We start from the raw sequence: 17890 nt of genomic DNA, 5'->3' as shown, positions 1-17890 counted from the left end.
TTGCCCTGAGGCCCCACCTTACTCTTAATCCACCCATGTGGTAAACCTGCTCCAGACATTCTGTGGGGGTAAATCTTTAACTACCCACATGGTTTATAGCCTTGGGCAGATTCAGGATAGTTTCCTGGTTGGGGAGTAAGTTTTTAATCCTGTGTGGTTGAGGAGGAGAGGAGGTGGGGCTTTGTGTAGTACCAGGGAGGAGGGGTTATAATAGAAGGAAAAGGAAGTCTTTTCTCCAGGCATGAAAGACTGGACTACCTCATCTCTTCCTCATCATCTTCTGGCCCTTGGCAGACAAAGGCCCAGCTACGGTCATAGCAGGTGCATGATCCAGCATGGAAGTCAGAAATAGAAAACATTTTCAGGGTCCCAGTAGGTGAGTCCCAGTATACCCTGTGCCCATAGGCTTCATGGTTCCCGATGGAGCTGGTGGGATGGATAGGGATGAGGAAAGGAATAAGGTAGGTGGGGGGGTGCTGTGAGGAGGTGATGGCTTCAGTGACTTTTTTCAGGGACTTACTCCAAACCCTGGGAGAGAAGGAAGAAGGAATGGAAACGCCTATTCAGGTGGTGCTTAGGTGAGGAATTATGGGAATACAATCCTGTTTGAGTCTGAGGAAAATGGGGGTGAGGGGGGTGATGGGGAAGAGACAGTTGAAGAGGAAAAGAAAAGCTGTGGAAGGGAAGGGACAAATGCTAAATGAAGTCAGAGCAGGGACCAGAGAGTAAGATTGTAACCCTGCAGAGTCCGCCCCATGAGCCAAGCTGAGCTACTTAGAGGGGAGAAAAGTGTTCTTCACTGCTCTGGCCCCAAGACTCTGCAGGTAAGGCTTTCCCCATCTACCCTGACCCATATGGATTTTGCCCTTCAGTGTTTATACAATTTTCTTTGTTCCGAGTCCAGTCTTAGCCTGAATTTCCCTTTCTTTAGCTCAGAGAAGTCTGTCCTCCCTCTGCTCCTAATTCCCTACATTACTCACCTAAATACCCTCTGGTTGGAGATTTCCTGTCCTGTTTGATTCCCTAAAACTAAGGGTAAAGGAATCGAATGCAGTCACACTAGCATTGTCTCATTGTCTAGACGCTCCAGCTCCTCACTTTCACTCTTCTCCCTCTCTCCCTCCCCCCCCAACCTCTCTGTCTCTGTCTCTGTCTCTCTGTCTCTGTCTCTCTCTCTCTGTCTCTCTCTGTCTCTCTCTCTGTCTCTCTGTCTCTCTCTCTGTCTCTCTCTGTCTCTCTCTGTCTCTCTCTCTCTCTCTCTCTCTCTCTCCCTCTCTTTCTCTCTCTCTCTCTCTCTCTCTCTCTTTTTCTCTCTCTCTCTCTCTTACACACACACACACACACACACACACACACACACACACATACACACACACACACACCCCACTCTGGTTGGACCCTGAGCTTTCACACATCCCCAGGTGAGTCCTCTAGGTGGTGGCCGAGAAGTTGTCTTTCATTTTGGTGTGGTGTTGGATGGAGCCTGCACTCAGGATGAGGTATTCCAGGGCAGTGGAGTCCAGCGTCTTGTGGAGCTTGCCCTCCGTGGGTAAGGTTCCTATTTCTTTCATCCCTTCTTAGCCTCTTTTTCTCACTTTCTCTACTGGACCCTAATCCTCCTTTTCTCACTTTCTCTCCTGCAAGAGTGAGGGCTTGCTGGGGCCAATGCTAGGTGCTGGGGTAGAAAAATCTCTTCCATCTCTGAAGTTCCTCCACTCCCACCACTTCTTCCCAACTTGCTCTCTCACTCAGCCCCAATGCCTTAATTTTTTTTAAAAAACCCTTACCTTCCATCTTGGGAGTCAATATTGTGTATTGGCTCCAAGGCAGAAGAGTGGTAAGGGTAGGCAATGGGGGGTCAAGTGACTTGCCCAGGGTCACACAGCTGGGAAGTGTCTGAGGCCAAATTTGAACCCAGGACCTCCTGTCTCTAGGCCTGGCTTTCAATCCACCAGCTGCCCCAGCCCCAATCACTTAAGACCTAGTCCTTCTCTCCTATCCCTTCTATATAGTCCCCTGTCTCTGGATCTCATCTACCTCATTATCTCAATATTGATGGCTCAGACTCTCCTTCTACTTACAGTTTCTCCTGCACAGCCTTCACCTTTGGCCAAACAGGCTCTGGGAAGACCTATACTCTGACAGGGCCTCCTCCCCAGGCAAGTACCATTTCATTCCCATCTATGGAACCAACCAGAGACTTAAGAGATCACAAAAGTGACTAACCAATAGTAACAGTCATGAGGAATTCCAGTGCTCCATTGTTTCCATTCTCAAAAAAATAAAAAGGGAACTAGCTAAAGGAACAAATAACCTTAAACTTGCATGAGAGATTTAGGTAAGACCTTCAGAAATTAAATCTCTGAAGCAGTAACTAGAGTAGATGATTCTAAGTCTGGGCTGGTATAGGTGACTTAGGCCAAATACCCACAGGATCAACAGCAGTTGTTTAATTGCAGTTTTCAAAGTTGTTTCACATCTTATTTGATCCTCATAATAGTCTTGTAAGGTAGACAGGAAAAGGCTTGTTATCTCTCTTTTGTAAATAATGAAGAGAATAAGATTCAAAGTTTAAAACAAAATTACTTGCCACTTGAGTTACAGAGTAAGTTAGTGACAGAGCCAGCTCATTAAGGATCCAGATCTCATGGAACCCAATGCTCTTCTCTTTCTACCACCCTGGATCATTACCTGATTCTAGACTCATCTCCACCCTTAATCTTCTCTTTCCTTGTAGGGGGAAGGGGAACCTGTGCCGCCCAGCCTAACTGGGCTCATGCAAAGGTCCTTTGCCTGTCTCTTGGATAAAGTCCAGGTTGTTGGGACCCCTATAACTCTCAGTGCCTCTTACTTAGAAATCTACAATGAACAGGTAGGACCAAATGGGGTAGAAAAGTGGTCAGGAAAATCTTGCTCACAGAACCTTTTATTTGGGTGTTCAGGAAGGTGTAGCAGATTAAGAAGGTCATGGGAATTAGGATAAAGAGATGGATGAGGGGTTAGTTGAAAATGAATTCAAGACTGGAGTTGGGGTTTGTGCCTATTTGGGAGTAATAGGAGAGGGTGATCCATGGGTAGAGGGCGTTCGTCTCTTCCTTCTTCACTTGATCTTCCAGGTTAGGGACCTACTGAGTCAAGGACCCCACCATCATCTCCCTGTTCGATGGAACAAGACCCAGGGCTTCTATGTGGAAAAGCTGAAAGCAGTCAAATTTGGCACATTAGAGGAAGTGATGGAACTCCTGCTAGAAGGTACAGAGCCCAGGGGTCCTCAGGATTGGGAGAATCATCCAATAAACTTTTCTGAGTGATTCTGTGCCCATTGATGACTTAGGTCCTAGGAACCAGGTAGGGAAAGGGGTACAGGCAAATATAAGACATACTCCCAGTTCTCAAGGACCTTACAGTCCTTTTGGAAAGATAAATAAAGATACTGAGAACAATTCAAAGCAGAATATGATATGACATTTGAATTCAAAGGAAGAGTCTGGGGCAGGGGTTGCAGTCTTCTTGAAAAAAGTGATGTTTGAATTGGACCTTAAAGAATGGGTGGGTAGACTTTCAATTGGCACAGAAAGGTGGAGGAGGACACTCTTGGGAGAGAGAACTATATGAACAAAGACAGAGAAAAATCATATTATCTTTTATATCAGTGTATTTACAATTTTATTTGGGGGTTTGGAGTTTATATGAGTGAGTTTTTACAACAATGACCAATATGGAAATGTGTTTTGCATAATAATACATGTGTGGCCCAGATCAAATTGTTTACCAACACTGAAAAAGAGGAGGGAAGAGAGGGAAGGAGATAGTTTGAATCTTATAATTTTGGAAAATGTATGTTAAAATTATTATTATGTGTAATTGGGAAAATAAAATGTCTTTGCATTAAAACAAAACAAAACAAAACAAAATGAGAAAACAAGAAAGTACACTTAGGAGTCTTAGATTTGAGTCAGCTTTCTGTGACCTGGAATAAGCCATTTAACCCTTGGTCCTCAATTTCCTGATTCTTAAAATTGGAGTTTATCAAGGGTTTGTGAACTCCCCACAAATGTAGCATAAGTGGAACAATCACCTCTTCAATCTACTACCAGTTCATTCTTCTTATTCTCACACTGGAATTTTAAGGCAATGTTTTGATATTTCTTTTTTAGTTACCCAAAACATTAAATCTCTTTTATTGATCAGTTAACACTGAATCCCTATTTTAGTTAATTAAATCTTATTTAATTAGCTAGAGAAATTTATCTTGCCATGATTTTGTAGGTTTTTGAGCATCTCTCTATATCAATTTCCTTGATATTTTAGGTTTAAATTAAGTTTGGGGTTAACGGCTATATTATTTATTAATAGCATAGTCAATAATAAGAACAGACCTATGTAATTATTTCTAATATACTATCTATGAGAAAACCATTATTATGTTTAACTGATACTCCAATTATTAACTTCTCCTCAGTTCTGTAACATAGCCCCACCATTCAGTTTTCTAAGGCTTCCAATTAAAAGACTTTTCTAATAAATTATTTTCTTGTTTCTTTAAGAGAGTTGAATTCAATTCTCTAAGGAAATAAGTTTTCTTGAACCCTTTTTTCATCCTGTCTTCCGATAACACAGGTAATAGTTCCCACCAGAACAAATATTAAGTTCTTTTTCTCCTCACAGACTCCTCAAAGAATAACAGTTAAATTGTAATGACAAGATTTCATTGCCTCTTAAAAATCTGGTAATAGTATCTATAGTCTCTGTGGGAAAGACTACTGAAGTTGATATTCCCAGGATAACTTCTACCCTGCTTATTTCTCAGGGAAGTTGTAAGGATAAAATAATAAGTTTAATTTGAATAAATTTTGTAAACCCAAAGTAAGACATAAATGTAATGTAGCTTATTAAAATAAAAAGACATGGTTATATAGGCTATATGGAGATACTTTTTAAGCTGGAAAATGATAACCAGATTTCTTAGGCCTAGAGATTCCTGAGCTGCCTGGTTCTTCTATCATCCAAGGGGATGAGGACATGACCACTTCTCCTTCTGCATGGCCTGAATCACAGGACCAAATCTTTGTCCACCTGTCTTCCTCAGGTCTGAAACGGCGTCGCAGTTCAGCCCATGCTCTGAATATGGTCTCCAGCCGTAGCCATGCCCTATTCACCATCCATATTCAGTGTCCTCTGGTGAGATGGCGTTTTGGTAGTACAGGGGAGGGCAGAGTGTCAGGGCAGTTATCTTAGAAGAGAAGCTCCCAGAGGGAAGGTGCCCGACTGCCTGATTTTCAGCCTCAACTAAATTCATCTTTCGATGATCTGCCAGTGAATTATCTCCTACTTGTTTCTTGTCTTTCAAGATAAGTTTACTCTTAATTTCAGCATAATTCCCTACCTACCTCATCAATCCAGCTAACACAGTCTGAGCTGTACTTAGTTTAGAAATTAATTCAGCTAAAATGGGGGTAGGTGCAGAGAATAGGAAAGAGGGGGAATTGGTAAAGCCCAGTAGAAGCAACTAATGGTTTATTTGTTATTTTGGCTTACTGGTAACCACAACTTCCCACTCCATCAGTACAGATAATTTGATCCTATATCAAATGACAGATTGGTCATACCAACACATCTGGGAACTCTTCAAGGGGGTCCCCAGTGTCTTCCTTCAAGTATTTAAAGGACCATTATGTGGAAGAGAGGCGAGGCTTGTTCTGCTTAATGCTTAGAGGATGTAGCTAGGAGAAATGGATAGAAATGGAAGAAAAAACAAATTTGGGTTCAATATTAGAAGTACTTCCTAATGATTAAAGTTGCCCAAAAGTGGAATGGGCTGTTTCAGAAGATAGTGAGTCTCCTCTCACCGGAGATATTTCAAAGGAAAACTGAACAACCCCTTGTCAGAAATGTTGCTAAAAGATTCCTACTTGGGTACGGTTTGAATGAGATGATCTATACCAGTGGTATTAAACTCAAATAGAAATGGAGCCACTAGGTAGTATATAAGAATCCCTATGTAGAAAACCACATATTAACATCATCTCTGTTCTAATGTATTTTTATTTATTTTGTTAAATATTTCCCAATTAATTTTATTATGTTTCAGACTCACTCAGAAGTGCTGATGGTTTCAGCTCCAGAATCATAGTAGAGTGGAAAGTGCTAGTTTGGGGACCAGAAGACCCACAATTAAAAGCCTGGCTCCACTATCAATATGACCTTGAGCGAATCACTAATCTCTCTAGACCTCAGTTTCATTGCTTGTAAAATGAGATGGTTAGACCAAATGACTACTCAGATTTCTTTCAGCTTTCAATTTCCCACCCTCTTTGGATAGGAGGAGGGATAACACCTCCCAAGTAGACCCCTGAAGGGGGCAGGACCGCCTCTAGCTCTCTTCCTTCAACAGGTATCCCCTAGCAGGTCAAAAGAGCAGACATTTGGGAAGCTGTGCTTTGTAGATCTGGCAGGCAGTGAAAAGGTAGCAGTCACACACTCTCGAGGAGAACTGATGATGGAGGCCAGCAACATCAATCGCAGTTTGCTAGCCCTGGGTAAGCCAAGAGGTTTGGGGTGGGGCTTCTGCTATGTCATCTCCAAACCTGAACTCTCCTTTGCTTTTTTCCATTAATCAATACATTTTTAAAATTTTTACTAAGAACCTACTGTGTATTTAGTGGTTTCTATGCAATGAGGAAAGCCTTAGAAACCATTTAGTTTGACACTTAATTCCCTATTGACATTTGACATTCAATTCCTTCCATTTAACAAATGAAGAAATTGAAGCTCAAAAGAGGGAGTTACTGTACAAGTAAACTATAACCAGCATTTTAAACCTTTTTTTTCCATCTTAGAATCAATACTAATTATCACTTTGAAGTCAGAAGGGCTAGGCCATGGGTGTTAAGTGACTTGCCCAGGGTCACATGGCTTGGAAATGAATGTCTGAATTAAAATTTGAACCCAGAACCTCTCATCTCCAGGCTTGACTCTTCATCCACTGAACCATTTAGCTGCCCCAAATATAGCCCTCTTGAGGATATGGTCCATGTGTTTAATTAGTTTTATCTGAAAACTGGTATTAAATGTAATAGGTTGTGAGGCATAGAATAGAGGGAATAGCAGGTTCAACACTGGTCCAAACCTCGGACCCAAACCTAGTGACTTCTATCAGGTCCCCAACTCAAATATTTCAGTTGTTTTGGCTTTGGTTTTGTTAGGGGACCAAAAATGAGGTTTCATTCCATAAGAAATTCCCTCTGTCAATATGAGTCAGTCCCTGTTCTGCAACTTATGGTCTTAGAGAGTTACCCGGGGTACCAAGATTTTAAGTGACCTGCCTGAGTTCACATAACATATATGCTAGAGGCAGGAGTTGAACCCAGGGGTTCTAGATTACAGGATTCTAGAATGCAAGATTCTTCATTCCCCCAGAAGACTATGCCTCAAAGACAAGAGCAATGAGTATACTTTAGTTCAGTTGGAATTTAGATTCTATGACATACTCTTAAGTACAATAAGAATTTGGAGGAGGAAGTAGTGGGATAATTAAGGAAGGATTCCTGTAGGAGGTGAAAATCTGAGGTGGGCCTTGAAGGATGGGTAGGGTTTGGATATGTAGGGTGTAGCCTAAGCAGAAGCTCAGAAGCTAGTTTACTTGTATGGTAACTCCCTCTTTTGAGCTTCAATTTCTTCATTTGTTAAATGGAAGGAATTGAATGTCAAAATTTTTTTGGAGAAAGAGCATTGCATTGGAAACAAGGCTCAAATCTCAGCTCTTTAATTCCTACTTGTGTGACATTGTTCAATTCATTTAAACTTTCTGGGCCTCTGTCTTCTCCATCTTTTAAATTACGGGGTTGTACCAGATAGGATCTAAGGTTCCGCCCAGTTCTACCTTCTATAATTCCATTCTTTGCCTTCTCAGCCCCCATGGAAGGTCTCTGGGGAAATATGGTGGATTTCAATGGAACTCCTCATTCTACCCCTCCTCTCCAGGCCACTGCATCTCTCTGCTACTGGACCCACGGCAGAAGAAGAATCACATCCCCTACAGGGACAGCAAGCTTACCCGACTGCTGGCAGATTCTCTGGGTGGTGGTGGAATCACTCTCATGGTACTGGTGGGGAAGGAGTCCTGGACTCAGGGATCACTAGATGCTCTCAACCCTTCAATCCTGGGTTCTCCTCTGCCCCCCATGGGATAGGACCAAGGGAGAAGGGACAAAGCCAGGCTTACAGATTGGTTTGAGTGGAAAGCAGAGATTCAAGAAGAAAGAACTTCTTATTCCCTCTTCTTTTCCTTCTCCCAACTAAGCTGTGACCCTCCCACAGGTGGCCTGCGTGTCCCCCTCTGCCCGGTGCCTCCCAGAAACACTCAATACATTACGCTATGCCAGCAGAGCTCAAAAGGTCACCACCCACCCCACGCCTAAGGTGAGGATAATTTAGTTGGGACAGTCTTGAAGAGGTTGTGATCAAGTAGGGGTTAGAGGGGAAGACTGAGGCTGAGATTAAGAACCATTATGGTTGAGATTAGGGGAGCAATTGTGGTTTAGTGTCAAGATTTGGAATAAGGAGCTGGGTTTGAGTCCTAGGTGTGATATCTACTGCCTGTGTGACCTTGAGGCAAATAACTTTCCCTCTCTGGGGCTTAGCTCCTTGATCTATAAAATGTTGAAGGTAGACTTAGATGGTCTCTAAGATACCTTTCAGCTCTCAATCCTATTCTCTAATTTGACAGGATAGAGTTAAAGCTAGGCTGGGATCTGAGCAAAAATTAGCCACCCCTCCCTTTAACTCTATAAGCTTTGCTTTCTAGGTTCCCCAGGGTCCTCAGCCTCTTAGTCTTGAAGAGGAGATCCAGCAGCTCCGTCAGGAGAATTTGATGCTAAAACAGAGGCTGGAGCAGCCTCTGGGACACAGGAGTATGAGGATTCAGAAGGAGACCTATGACAAGGAATTTGTCAACCTGAGACAAAGGGGTGGTAAGGATAAGATTGAGTAGGACCAAGTCATGAAGGAGTTCATCCAATGTGTGGCCACCATGGAAAAGAAGCACACCCTGAATCTACTGCTGTTGATGCCTTCCAAATTTCAGCTCCTTGGGAGGAAACCTGGGTCCTGTCACCCTAGTTATGGATCTGATGTGGAATGGGAGGAAGCACAGTGATTTAGCCAATCCATACATCCAGCCCAGTGGGAAGCTGAATGGATCTCAAAGCTTCCTACAGGGCTTCTGGGTAGCTCTACAAATCCCTCCTCTTCTCCATTCTTCCTGTAGCCTCCAGGAGCAAAGGGTCCCAGTCTGGCTGGGCTAAGAGAAGCCTATATGGGATGCTACAGGAGTTCATGCTGGAGAACCAACAGCTTAGGTAATGACTCTATTCTTGCCCCATCCCTATGCATTTGATAACAGTCTTCCCCCCAGACTTCATACAGCATTTTTTCTTGCATATTTTTTCAATTACATATAGGAACAATTTGTTTTCTGACATTTTAGGATTCAGGTTCTGTTCATTCCTCCCCTCTCACTGTTCCCAGAAGCAGTAAATAATCTGATATAATTTATACTAGTACTTCCATCTTAAAGCATTTTTTAAAAAAACAACTGAATGATTTGCCCAGGTGATAACTCTTGTCTATTTCTGTTTCTTCATCTGTGGGAATAATAATGTCACTTCCTACGGATATTGTGAAGATAAAATGAGATAATATTTGTAAAGTACTTTGTAAACCTTAAAATATTATATAAATGGGGACAGATAAGTGGCTCAGTGGACAGACAGTAAGGTCTGGAGACAGGAGGTCCTGGGTTCAAATCTGGCCTCAAACCCTTCCTAGTTGTGTGATCCTGGATGAGTCACTTGACCCCAATAGTCTAGCCTTTACCACTCTTCTGCCTTGGAACCAATACTTGATAACAATTCTGAGACAGAAGTTTTAAGGGCTTTAAAAAAGTACTTTGTAAATGCTACATATTATTAATAGTACATTGTCCTATCCTTCTTCTAGATTGTAAACTCTGTGATAGGACTGTGCCATATCTAAATCTTTTATCTCTCCCAAACGCTTAGCAAAACCCTTTATGCATGATGGGTGCTTAATAAATATTGGTATTTAGGACTTCTGCACTGACTGACCCAAAATCTCATTTTCCTAACCTATTACCCTTCCACTTCCCTACTCAACCAATCTGTGTTGTGCTAGAAAGAAACAGGACCTTTAGAGCCAAGATCAGATCTTTATTTATTCAACAGATATTCATGGAGTACCTGCTATGTGCTTGAAATTGTAGTGTATAGATTTATAGGTTTCCCAGGATCTGTAGCCTCTTGAGCTTCAGGAGGAAATCCAGCAGCCCCATCAAGGGAATTTGATGCTGAAACAGAGGAAATATAAAATGAAAGACAGTTTCTTCCCTCAAGGATCTTATATTCTAAGAATTCTGACTTTGGAGGTCATTCTTCCTCTCTGAATTTTGTTCATCTCCATCAAATGAGAGGATTGAATTAGATTATTTCAAATGTCTCTTCCAAGTCTAACATTGTACATTTGTGTGGATTGGGGTTTTTCATCAACAGATTTAGATTCTAGTCACAATCCTGCCACTAACCAAATTTGTGAGCTTGGGCAAGTCACTTCCCTCTGAGCTTCAGTTTTCTCCATCTATAAAATGGAGGTAGTATCGGGGGTTCTGTGAAGAATCAATTAGAGAAGTTGTACAGCACATAGTATGAATGTGAGGACTTCTTAGAGCTCATAGATATTCAGCGCCACCTCTTATTTTTCCTAGGTCCATCAGTCTTACTTTCCACAGGCAGTGGGCCAGATTGTCCCCAGCAATGCCTTATGACCAGGGAAGTCTGATAGGGTGATTCTCTGAATAAGAAGCAGAAGGTGTGGGAGGAAGAAAAAATGGGGTTTCTCTTTTTTGTCATGCTCTTCCCTCAGAGAAGAAAAAAATCAGCTTCAGAGAAGCAGGGACTGTGCCTGGAATGAACAGCAAGTCTTGGTTCAACAGCTCAAAGAACTAAACAGGTGATGGGTTGGGAAGAGACTAAGAATGTGGCCTCCACTTTGTGGAGGCCCTGGGAAACTTGCTCTGTGGGTACTGCACCTCTTCTTCCCAGGAGCCCAGAAGATGCTATGGTTCTATGGGGGAGTGCCAAGACCCAGCAATACCCAGATCTCTCCCTTCTTTTGGAAGATATTACCCCCAAAAAATCTCTTCTAGGTGCCTCCTCTGCTCTGGCAGCCACAGTGTCCGATGCCCTGCCCAGCATTTCTCCAGTCCCTCCCTGTTCTGCCCCTGCTCAGTATCTCAAGGGCAATACCAAGCTCTGGCCTGCCATGTGAGTCTAGCTCCCTGGCCCCGGTAGAGATGGAAAAGCCAAAGGACTGATATCAGCCTGGGGGAACAGGGCCCCTCAGGACTGGCAAGTGTCTTCACTAGACTCTCCTTTATATAGCAGGTGCTGCCTCCCCTCTGTTCTTGTCACTGCAACCAGCTCTGTCTCCTGTGCTATACTCCTCTGCCTCCATGTGCAGGTTCTCGGCTCAGTCAAGCTCAGGTAGGACCAGCCACAGTGATGTGGGATTGGGATGGGTTGGGAAAGAATATGATTGGTTTCTAGAAGAAATAGCCCTGGACTCAGAAACGGGACACTGGGGTTCACCATGGAATCTTGGATAATAAGTCACTCTCTTTCTATGGGTTTCAGTTTTCTCATGTGAAGAATTGTATTACTTTGTATTTACTTTGAATAATACTTATGTTTTTATATTGTTTCCTCTAATAGAATAGAAGATTCTTGATACACAATAGACAGTTAATAAATGTTTATTGAATAATCATAGAATTTAAGAACTAGATGAAACCTCAGTTTGTGTGTTCAGTCGTTTTTCAGTTGTGTCCAGGCTTCGTGACCTCATTTGGGGTTTCCTTGGCAGAAATTCTAGAGCAATTTGCCATTTCCTCCACCAACTCATTTTACAGATGAGGAAACTAAAGCCAAAAGAGTTAAGTGACATGCTCAGGCTCACACAGCTAGTAAGTGTCTGAAACCAGATTTGAACTCAGGAAGATGAGTCTTTCTGACTCCAGACTCGGCACTGTATCCATTCAGCTGTCCCAATCCTACCCAAAGCAAGAATTCTCTAGTTTCCTTAACAATCGATTCAATAGCCTCTGCTAAAAACAATTAGACCCAAATCTACTTGTATGATCCAACATTCAGCCCATATCTTCAGCTGCAGGAAACTCACTATCTCCTGAGGCAGCTTATTCCATTCGTGGATATTTAATTGTTGGGCAGCTCTTCCTGCCATTGAGATAAAATCCACTTCTGGGCCTTTTGTCCAGTGTGGCTAGGCAGAATCTGTCTAAAACTTCTTCCATATGCAAGTCCTTCCTCATCTTTAAAGGGAGGGGGTTGCCATTGAACTCCAAATGCAGATCAAAGCACGTTCTTTTTCACTTTACTTTATTTGTGTTTTTATTTGGAGGTTCTGGTTTTATATGAGTATTCTCTCACAATAATGACCAATAGGGAAGTATATCTTGCATGATCATAGATGTACAACTCGGATCAAACTGCTTACTGTCTCTCAAGGGAGAGAGGGAGACAATTTGGATTTGGAGTTCAGAAAACATATGTTGAAAAGTGTAATGGGGGGGGGGAATAAAGTAAAATAAAATGACGGGGTTAGCCTGGATAACCTCTAAACTCCTTCCTAGTTCCATATGCTCTTTATGTCCCCAAAGTCCTCATTTTCAGACTAAACATATATAGGATGACAACACTTCCATCTAGAAGGATGATTGAGAAGTCATCCAAGCCAACTTCCCCCTTTCATAGATGAGGTAACTAAACCCAGACTTTGTCCCAAGTCACACAGTGAATAGCAGAGCCAAGATCAAATTCAAGTTCTCCATGTCCAAATCTCGTGTTCTTCCTATTAGAAAATCTGCCTCATATTACATGGTTTTGAATCCCTTCACCATCCTTGCCACCTTTCTGTAGATGTACTCCAGTTAATGGCCTTCTTAGGGTATGGTACCCAGAAATGAATGTAACTCTTCAGCTGGGATCTGATCAAAGTAGGATCTTGCCTCCTACATGCCAAGATGGGTCACATCCCATTCTTTTTTTAAAGTAATATTTGAATTTTCCCCCTATTACATCTAAAAAACAATTTTAATATTCATTTTTTAAAGTTTTGAGTTCCAAATTCTCTCCCTTCTTTTGACCTTCCTTTCCTTTCCTTTCCTTTCATTTGCTCCCCTCTCTTCTCCCTGAGACAGTGAGCAATCTGAGATAGATTTTTACAGCCATGTTACATTCTTGACTCAAACAGAATTGCTAGCAGTTAAAACAAAACCACAAAAATCTCCCTTTTCTTAGAGGCGGTTAATGATCAGTAGGCCTGGAATCAAGAAAACTTGAGTTCAGATTTAGCCAATACTAGCTGGGCAAGAAATTTAACATTTGTCTGACTCAGTTTCCTCAACTATAAAATAGGGATATTAATGACACTTATTTCCCAGGGTGGAGTGAGATTCAAATGAGATAATAATTGCAAAGTGCTTAGCAGTGCCTGGCACATTCACAGGCACTTAATAAAAGTACATTTCTTTCCTTCTTTTCACATCAATTGTAGTCTAGCATATAAATATATGCAGTGAATATTTTTAAAAAATTTTTAAGCGTATTTATTTAATTAATTAGTTTAGAATATTTTCCCATAGTTACATGAATCATGTTCTTTCCCTCCCCTCCTCCCACCCCCTCCTGTAGCCAATGAGCAATTCCACTGGGTTTTACATGTGTCATTGATCAAGACTTATTTCCATATTATTAATATTTGCATTAGGATCTTAAGAGTTTATATCCCCAATCATGTCCCCATCAAACCATGTGATCAAGCAATTGTTTTTCTTCTGTGTTTCTGCTCCCACAGTTCTTCCTCTGAATGTGGATAGTGTTCTTTCTCATAAGTCCCTCAGAGTTGTCCTGGATCATTGCACTGCTGCTACTAGAGAAGTCTATTGTATTTGATTGTGCCACAGTGTATCTGTCTCTGTACATAATGTTCTCCTAGTTCTGCTCCTTCTGCTCTGCATCAGTTCCTAGAAGTCTTTCCAGTTCACATGGAATTCCTCCATTTCATTATTCATTTTGTATTCCATCACCAACAGATACCACAATTTGTTCAGCCATTTCCCAATCAAAGGTTATCCCCTCATTTTCCAATTTTTGCCACTACAAAGAGCTATGCAATGTGTATTTTAACCCCAATATAGACTTCATATTTTATTGCCCATTGCATTTCATCTTATTAGCTTCAACCTACCATTTTAGCCTCTCAACTTTTTTGAATCTTGATTTTATTCCCCAAGTTGTTAGTCCTTCTCCACTTCATGATGTACACAAATTTAGTAAGCATGACATCTACAAATAGATCAACATTTTATCAATAAATTTGGAAACAGTACAGGATGAAGGTCATGTCCTGTGATAGGTCACTACATTCCAGGGTGACTTTTCTCTTTCAACACTCTTAATGTCTCATCCCGTCAGCTCTAAATCCACCCAACTGAACCTTCTTCCAATCCACATCTCTCTATCTTGTCACAAGAGAATTGCATGAACCTTTCTTATATGACTACTGGAATCCAGATATATAATTCTACAATGTTTCCTTGATATATCCAATGTAGAAATTCTATTTAAAAAGAAAAAAAGTTGGAATGATAAATGTGTGTGTGTTTTAAGGTTCTAAGAGGGGCAGCTCAAAGGCTCAGTTGGATAGAGCGTCAAGCCTGGAGATAAAAGGTCATCAGTTCACAACTGTGACCTCAGACACTTCCTAGTTGTGTGACTCTGGGCAAGTCACTTAACCCCAATTTCCTAGCCCTTACTGCTCTTCTGCTTTGGAATGGATACTAAGTATTGATTCTAAGATAGAAAGTAAAGAATTTTTTTTAATTCCTACTAGAAATTTAACAAAAAAAACACAATATGAATAATTAACACCCCCCCCCCTGAAAAATACTGTAAGTTGACAGCACCAAGGTATTATCTGCTATTCCTTCTGTGTTCCCTTCTGATCTCTGTCCATTCATCTCTCTACTGTGTTTGTTATGCTATATGCAAATGTTTTCATTTTTCATCTTGCAATGTTTCTTGTGACTTTCTGTATTTGCATATTTCTCCTAAATCACTCTTTTCTCTAAAAAATACTATTTGTCATCAGATAGCTCTCTAGGAGGGAGAGGGGCAGGGATTTGTGGGATATCCTGGTTAGTGGTATTGTCATATTCATTTATAGCATAATTTATTCAATCACCCTTTAACCACTAGTCACTTGGATTCTATCCAGCTTTTTAAAAATGTTCAGATAATACTGCTAGAGAATTTTTGGACTTCTAATAACTTTTTCCTGTTACGTAATTTTTAATCTATGTCTCTCCAGAAATCCTCTAAGATTTGATCTCAAACTTTTCTCTATTTCTTTTATAGTTCTATGTGTGTGTGCATATATGTTCTTTTCATTACACCCTTAGAGCATATTTCTAGCCATTGAATATCTGGGTCAAAGGATATAATTATTGGTGTAACTCTCATTGTGTGCAGTCAGATGGCTCTGCAAAATATTGCATCCTTTTGCAGTGCCCTCAGTAGTGTCATAATGTACAAGTAGCCCCTTCCCTCTACTAGCACTGAATTCTTGAACTTAAATTTTTTCCCAACTTAATGCATATAAAGCCAATAACTCTGAAATGTTTATTTAAAAACCCTCTACAAATTTGGAGTTGAACATTTTTATCTTTTTGATTATTTTAAATAAGTTTTATTTTTATTTTATTTTAATATTTATTTAGACTATTTTTGTTCTTTTCCTTATATCAACATAATATCCCATGTACCTCTACCCCTCTCAGAGATCTATCTGATATGACAAATAATAATAAATAAAAAAAAAACACCTTACTTTCCATCTTAGAGTCAATCATGTGTATTGGTTCCTAAGGCAGAAGAACAGTAACAACTAGGCAATGGGGGTTAAGTGACTTGTTCAGGGTCACGCAGCTGAGAAGTTTCTGAAGTCAAATTTGAACCCAGAACCTTCTGTCTCTAGGTCTGGCTCTCAATCCACTGAGTCACCTATCTGCCTCAAATAGTATTTTTAAGATAAGAGAATAAAAAGTCAACACAACTGATCAATATACTGAAAAAGTATGAAACCAAATGCAATGTGTAACACCCATGGAATTCCTACCTCCACAAAGGGATATTATGAGTATCTTCACATATCTCTTTATTTAAGTTCTACTTGAACTTTATAATTTTGTCATATTTACTTTTTTTTAAACTCTTACTTTCCATTTTATGATCAGTACTGTGTATTGGTTCCAAGGCAGAAGAGTGGCAAGGTCTAAGCAATGGGGATTAAGTGACTTGCCCAGGGTCACACAGCTGGGAAGTGGTCTGAGGTCACATTTGAACACAGGACATTGGAGTGTTTTACTATTTCCTTCTCCAGCTCATTTTACAGATTAGAAAATTGAGGCCGGCAGGGTTAAGTGATTTTCCTAGAGTCACACAGCTAGTGTCTGAGGACAGATCTAAACTCAGGAAGATGAATCTTCCTGCATCCAGGTCTGGCACTCTATCCACTATGTCACAGAGGTATCTTATTCTAGGTTCTACCCTCTAGGTTCTTTCAGCCACTGCTTTGCAAGGCTTAGACTATGGATCCCCATTTTTCTAGTGTGCTTCATTCTCAGAATAATGCCACTTATTACAGGTGTCAGGGAAGACACTGCCACATAGAAGGGCACCTCCCCAACCACTGATCTATACTCTCTCTTGTTTTCCTTGTTTTTCCTATATTTTCCTAGAAATCTCCCTGTGTCTATTTCCCTAGGGTTTCTAATGCCATCCCTCCCTGATATGTTATTAGAAATTTTGTACTTTTAAAACTACATTACCGGTTCTGGGTTAAGATGGCGGCAGAGTAAGAAGCAGCTCTTAACCTCTCCTGACCGAAACATACAAAACTCCTCAAGGGGACATAAAAACAAGTCCAGTCGAACGGAGGAATCCCACAACAGGGCACAGCGTGGAAGGTACGTGGAATCGAGACATTTCCAGGCTATAAAGGGCTCTCACTAAATTGCGGGCTGAGCAACCGCCCCACCCCGACCCCCTCCACACTCATCTATAGCTCCGAACCCAGCTAAAAAGAAATAGGGCAAGTTTGGGGCACCCATCGAGTCATCAGCAGCTCCGGGACCTGTTCCTGAGAGCAGCTAGACTTAGGACCCCATTAAGTCAAAAAAAGCACGCGAAATCTGAGCGTGCGGGAGCAGGACGCTGGGCGCTGAGTACCGGCTGAGCAGAGGCATGGGTGGAGGCAGACACAACCAGGAACTAAAGCCTAAGTGGGGAACCAGTGCAGACGGGTATACGACTGTGGAAGCAGCGCCCTGAGACTTGTAAAGAAACCTCCAGCAGAGGATCAAGCAAGAGGGCCCACCAGGGGGCTTGACCTTGGAAAAAACCAGAACTCAGGCCTCAGGAGCCAATAGATCGCGAACAGGCACTGAGCGCGAGGATAAAGCTGAGAAGTTGCTGGGCTAATGATGGCTACTCAGCATCAGGAAGTTCAGAAGAGAAAGAATAATAACAAAAAGAAGAAGTCTTTAACACTCGACAGCTTTTACACAGAGAAAATCCAGACAACCGAGCAAACAGAGGAGGAGAACAAACAAGCATCCGGACCCTCCTCAAATAAGGAAAACTCCTCACAAGCTATGGAAGAGTTCAAAACTGAGATTCTGAGGAAAATGGAAGAGATCTGGCAAGAAAATAACAGTTTAAAAGGTAGAATCTTGCAA

General features: G+C 41.4%; 1 protein-coding gene across 1 annotated transcript in view; it reads left to right on the top strand.

Moving 5' to 3' along the window:
• Window positions 1-257: 257 nt before the first annotated feature.
• KIF12 (kinesin family member 12) overlaps window positions 258-17890 on the top strand; it is a 38900-nt gene continuing 21267 nt past the window's right edge. Inside the window, exons 1-16 of the mRNA XM_044664092.1 lie at window positions 258-376; window positions 513-578; window positions 746-824; window positions 1422-1549; window positions 2084-2159; window positions 2738-2872; window positions 3117-3252; window positions 5090-5181; window positions 6395-6539; window positions 7984-8102; window positions 8320-8421; window positions 8807-8972; window positions 9269-9359; window positions 10939-11025; window positions 11222-11339; window positions 11457-11558. Coding sequence (XP_044520027.1) covers window positions 336-376; window positions 513-578; window positions 746-824; window positions 1422-1549; window positions 2084-2159; window positions 2738-2872; window positions 3117-3252; window positions 5090-5181; window positions 6395-6539; window positions 7984-8102; window positions 8320-8421; window positions 8807-8972; window positions 9269-9359; window positions 10939-11025; window positions 11222-11339; window positions 11457-11558 — 1683 coding nt within the window. The 5' untranslated portion in view covers window positions 258-335. The remainder of the gene's footprint in view (window positions 377-512; window positions 579-745; window positions 825-1421; window positions 1550-2083; window positions 2160-2737; window positions 2873-3116; window positions 3253-5089; window positions 5182-6394; window positions 6540-7983; window positions 8103-8319; window positions 8422-8806; window positions 8973-9268; window positions 9360-10938; window positions 11026-11221; window positions 11340-11456; window positions 11559-17890) is intronic.

The sequence above is a fragment of the Gracilinanus agilis genome, chromosome 2 (assembly GCF_016433145.1).
Source record: "Gracilinanus agilis isolate LMUSP501 chromosome 2, AgileGrace, whole genome shotgun sequence".
Lineage (NCBI taxonomy): Eukaryota > Metazoa > Chordata > Mammalia > Didelphimorphia > Didelphidae > Gracilinanus > Gracilinanus agilis.
The sequence above is the reverse complement of the archived record's forward strand: the minus strand, read 5'-3'. Positions and strand labels throughout refer to the sequence as shown.